The sequence below is a fragment of the Clupea harengus genome, chromosome 4, assembly GCF_900700415.2.
Source record: "Clupea harengus chromosome 4, Ch_v2.0.2, whole genome shotgun sequence".
In the NCBI taxonomy this organism is placed as follows: Eukaryota; Metazoa; Chordata; class Actinopteri; order Clupeiformes; family Clupeidae; genus Clupea; species Clupea harengus.
Window position 1 is genome coordinate 24,358,910 of NC_045155.1, and position 5,000 is coordinate 24,363,909.

The 5,000-nt window shown below is 52.7% G+C and overlaps 1 protein-coding gene across 1 annotated transcript in view; it reads right to left on the minus strand.

Moving 5' to 3' along the window:
• Positions 1-2,951: 2,951 nt before the first annotated feature.
• inka2 (inka box actin regulator 2) overlaps positions 2,952-5,000 on the minus strand; it is a 15,167-nt gene continuing 13,118 nt past the window's right edge. Inside the window, 2 exon segments of the mRNA XM_042707688.1 lie at positions 2,952-4,329; positions 4,332-5,000. The exon segment at positions 4,332-5,000 is cut by the window's right edge and continues 120 nt beyond it. Of these exon segments, the coding sequence (XP_042563622.1) occupies positions 3,913-4,329; positions 4,332-5,000 (1,086 nt within the window). The 3' untranslated portion in view covers positions 2,952-3,912.

The window sequence follows — 5,000 nt, forward strand, 5'->3', positions numbered from 1 at the left end:
TAAACTGGCCTTATAGAGGACGGTAGTGTGTGTGTGTGTGTTTAAACTGGCCTTATAGAGGACGGTAGTGTGTGTGTGTGTGTTTAAACTGGCCTTATAGAGGACGGTAGAGTTTAAGCATTGAGTCGAGCATTGTGGAGAGGAGAGGGGAGCTTTTACTGTTGGAACCGTTGGGATTATTGTTCCTGTTTACGCCGTGTGTTTGACACAGGAAGTGGTTAGATGAATTACAGGAAGTTGCCGTGCACCCTGTCCCAGCGTCCTGCCCCCTCTGCTCCGCCCCCTCTCCTGGACACACACACACGCTTTGATGAAACGTCTGTGTGTGTGTGCGAGTGTTTGCTCGTGCGTGTGTGTGTGTGTGTGTGTGTTAACAGCTATATTTAGACAAATGCATGCTCTGATAAATCAGTGTGCCCCAAACTAATATAAAGGAAAAGTAGGTCAGGCATGACCCTACACCATCCAGTGTGTGTGTGTGTGTGTGTGTGTGTGTGTGTGTGTGTGTGTGTGTGTGTGTGTGTGTGTGTGCATGACCCTACACCATCCAGTGTGTGTGTGTGTGTGTGTGTGTGTGTGCATGACCCTACACCATCCAGTGTGTGTGTGTGTGTGTGTGTGCATGACCCTACACCATCCAGTGTGTGTGTGTGTGTGTGTGTGTGTGTGTGTGTGCATGTGCATGACCCTACACCATCCAGTTTAGTCAGTCATGTACATACATAAAGATTGGCCTCTCAACGTGTGTGTGTGTGTGTGTGTGTGTGTGTGTGTGTGTGTGTGTGAGAGAGAGAGACCTGTCCTGAGTAAAGACACACACACACCATCACGTGTTATTGATTTATTTTCCCATCACTACAGGGAAAGACACTTCTTGCATAGGAAAGGGACAATCACTGAAAAAGGGACAATCTCATTGGTTTGTACACAACACATAATAACTTTTTTAAACAAGAATAATTTAAAACAGTGACATACAAATCAGTTCTCAAGACTTGAATCAGTAATAGACTTGTGCTCAGTATGGCATAGCAAAGCCCCCCCCCCCGTGTGTGTGTGTGTGTGAGTGTGTGAGTGTATGTGAGAGTGTGTGTGTGTGTGAGCAGTAAACACGCCTGCTGATGCAGAAGAACAGTCCTGCCCCTAGTGGGCCCAGGTGGGTTACCCAAAAAGGCTATTTGGCTTCATCGCCACGGCGACCTGATGGGGGGTGACTGGGTGGCCACCAGCGCTCGGGGCGGGTATAAAGCAGGTCCTTGTTTCACTGGGGGGGGGCGCATTGTGTTCACGGATGATTTAACTCTGAAAAACGACTCATGGGAATTAGGTTGAGCTCAGGAGTGCAGATTTGGGAATCTGTGTGTTTGAGTGTGTGCATGTGTGTGCAGTTCTGGGTGAGTGGGTTTGTCTGCATTTAGCATGAGTTTGTACATGTGTGTGCATGCCTGTGTGTGTGTGTGTGTGGACGCATGGGAAAAGTGTCTGAATACTGTGTGTGTGCGCGTATGACTGTGGAGACAAAATAATGTACAGCTTTTTAAGACCTACAAGCCCTGCCACACTGACTGCAGGGGGGAACGAAGTGTTTGCAAGAGGTGTGTGTGTGTGTGTTTGTGGTGTGTGTGTGTGTCTGTCTGCAGAGTTGTGTGTTTGGAATCATGTGCCTTCAGCTGAGTTCCCCTGCAGTAACCTTCAGAGGGGTTGGTCCAGTTGGGTCAGAGACCCGAGGGTGTGTGTGTGTTTGTGTGTGTGATGTTTATATTCACTGTTTATGCTGTGTGTGCGCTCTATGTAATTATAAGTCCTACACTAGTGTGTGTGTGAACACTAGTGTGTGTGTGTGTGTGTGAACACTAGTGTGTGTGTCTGTCTGTGTGTGTGATGTATGGATATAATGGTCCCGTCAGTAATAATAATGCTCTGACATTATGAAGCTCTAAGCATGTGAAGACTGTAAACAGACTCCTGCAGTGCTGAAACAAAGGACCCGTTGTGTGTGTGTGTGTGTGTGTGTGTGTGTGTGTGTGTGTGTGTGTGTGTGTGTGTGTGTGTGTGTGTGTGTGTGTGCATCTCCTGCCCCAGTTCTTCTGTGTCACGTTGGATGTTTATGACATGATGTGACTTTATTTGGTCAATGGGGTTATGGGGTACTGGGGTACAATGGGGTACTGTTTGAGCCGTGTGTGTGTGTGTGTGTGTGTGTGTGAGTATGATGTTTATATTGACTGTTTATACTGTGTGTGCGCTCTATGTAATTATAAGTCCTACACTAGTGTGTGTGTGTGTGTGTGCGCTCTATGTAATTATAAGTCCTCCATGTTTATGGTTATGGCTGAGGTTGTTTCCTGAGGGAGTTTATTGCTGTGATAATTGTTTAAACTCTGACCTCTGACCTCTCAACTGTGACCTCAGCTCTACCTACCATCATCTCCTCATCAACAGCAGATACAATGATAGCACAAGCAGCTACAGGGCTGGAACCGGCCCTGATGTGGCCCTGATGAGGCCCTGATGTGGCCCTGATGTGGCCCTGATGTGGCCCTGATGTGGCCCTGATACAATCCTGATAAGGCCCTGATGTGGCCCTGATACGGCCCTGATGAGGCACTGATACTGCCCTGATACGGTCCAGATACGGCCCTGATGTGGCCCTGATGAGGCTCTGATACGGCCCTGATGTGGCCCTGATGTGGCTCTGATGTGGCCCTGATGTGGCCCTGATATGGCCCTGATGTGGCCCTGATGTGGCCCTGATGCGGCCCTGATACGGCTCTGATGAGGCCCTGATACGGCCCTGATGTGGCCCTGAGTCTCTTCAGCATGTCTGAGGGAAAGACAGGCACCTCAGCAAGATTCGCCCACTGACATGGTGACATCAAGTTCATTTGTGTGTGTGTGTGTGTGTGTGTGTGTGTGTGTGTGTGTGTGTGTGTGTGTGTGTTTTTGGTGTATGAGTTCATGTCTGTGTGTTCTTCCAGAGTGCATATCAAGATTGTGTGGTTGTCTTTTTGTCTGAGTGTGTGTGTGTGTGTGTGTGTGTGTGTGTGTGTGTGTGTGTGTGTTTCTGGAGTGCATGTCACAGTGTGTGGTGGTGGTTTCTGTCCAAAGGTCTCTGTGAGGCATCACTGATGCTGGAGATGACCCATCAGGCGCCTTAGGAATGTACCGTTATTCACATAAAAACACACACACACACTCGCACTCTTCACTCACACACATCTTTGTCTTCTCAGCTTTCTTATTGTGTTCAACTCTTTGGAATCTCAGATATTCACACACAGATGAACAGTCTATTGATCAGCAGGGACGCTGGCTGCTTCTGCACAAGCACCCTTTTCATCGCAAATACACACCATAGTCTGTATGCCAGTCTCTTTGTGCCAGCCTCTCTGTGCCAGTGTCTCTGTGCCAGTCTGTACATGTCAGTCTCTCTGTGCCAGTGTGTATATGCCAGTCTGTACATGTCAGTCTGTACATGTCAGTCTCTTTGTGTCAGTCTGTATGCCAGTGTGTATATGCCAGTGTGTATGCCAGTCTCTCTGTGCCAGTGTGTATATGCCAGTCTCTCTGTGCCAGTCTCTCTGTGCCAGTGTGTATATGCCAGTGTGTATGCCAGTGTGTATATGCCAGTCTGTATGCCAGTGTGTATATGCCAGTCTATCTGTGCCAGCCTCTCTGTGCCAGTCTCTCTGTGCCAGTTTCTCTGTGCCAGTCTCTCTGTGCCAGTCTGTATATGCCAGTGTGTATGCCAGTCTCTCTGTGCCAGTCTGTCTGTACCATTATCTGTGCTAGTCTGTGTGCCAGCCTCTATATGCCAGTCTTTAATGCCAGTCTGTGTATGCCAGTCTCTCTCTGTGCCAGTCTGAGCCGCTGTGGCCCCTGCTCTGGCAGCTCTGTGCCCAGTGTGGGCACTCAAACCCAGATGGCAGCGTTGTGGTCAAACATGGGGTGTCCTCTCTCTGGTCCTCTCTCTGCGGGTCCCCAGGCAGCCCTCTGCGGGCCGATGCCCAGGGGAGGCAGCCTGTCGCTGGGCAGAACCACGCTCGCCTTCCCCTTGCGGCTCCAGAAGGGCCGGTAGAAGCTGCTGCCCTTGGGCTTGGCGACCGCGTTCTTCTTGGTTCTCTTGTGGAGCTGGTCCAGGTTCTGCAGTTCCGTGGGGTCGGGCCAGCCGGGTCGCTCCTTCAGCAGCTTCTCTCGGTCGGGCCGGACGCTGCGTAGAACCTTCTTGAAGACGCTGGTGGTGAGGGCCAGACGCCGCCGCAGCTCCTGAGAGCGAGACGGGCGGGGGGCGTGTCCTCCCCCGCGGCACCCCGCCCCGACCCCTCCTTCGCCCCGCCCACCTCGGGCAGGTCCAGCCAGTTGCCCACCAGGTCGGCCAGGAAACTGTCGCCTAGCACCAGAGGCTGGCGCGTGCGGCTGCAGCCCATCAGCGATGACGTCCAGTCGCTGCCGTCCTCGTCATCATCTCCGAGAGGGCAAAGGTCGTGGCGCAAGGGGGGGCCCTGTCGGGACAGGCACAGCAGCAGGTCCTGTAACTCCGGCAGCGAGGGAGGGGGAGGGGGGCCCGCCGGGGGCCGCGAGGGCCAGCTGGAACCAGAACTAGAACCAGATCCAGATCCAGATCCAGATCCAGAACCGGAACTAGAAGTAGAAGCAGAGGCTGAGCAGGAGTCCTCCTCAGAGGAGGTGGCGCTCTGGCGGGAAGACATCCGTGAGAGGTGCAGGCTGCTGTCCCCTGACCCTGAGGAAGAGGAGGGTGAGGAGGAGGAGGAGGAGGAGGAGGAGGAAGGGGAGGTGCTGAGGCTGCCCCTGTGGGAGGTGCGGTTCTTTCGGGGGCGGGGGGGAGGTGGAGGGCTGGCCTCCTCCGCGGAGGAGTCGGAGAGGAGGTCGGTGACCAGCTCCCGGGGAGAGGGGGGGTCTGGGAACGGAGGCTCGACGAAGAGAGGCTGGGTGAGGTGTGTGTGTGTGTGTGAGTGTGTGTGTGTGTGAGCGGGAGGCTT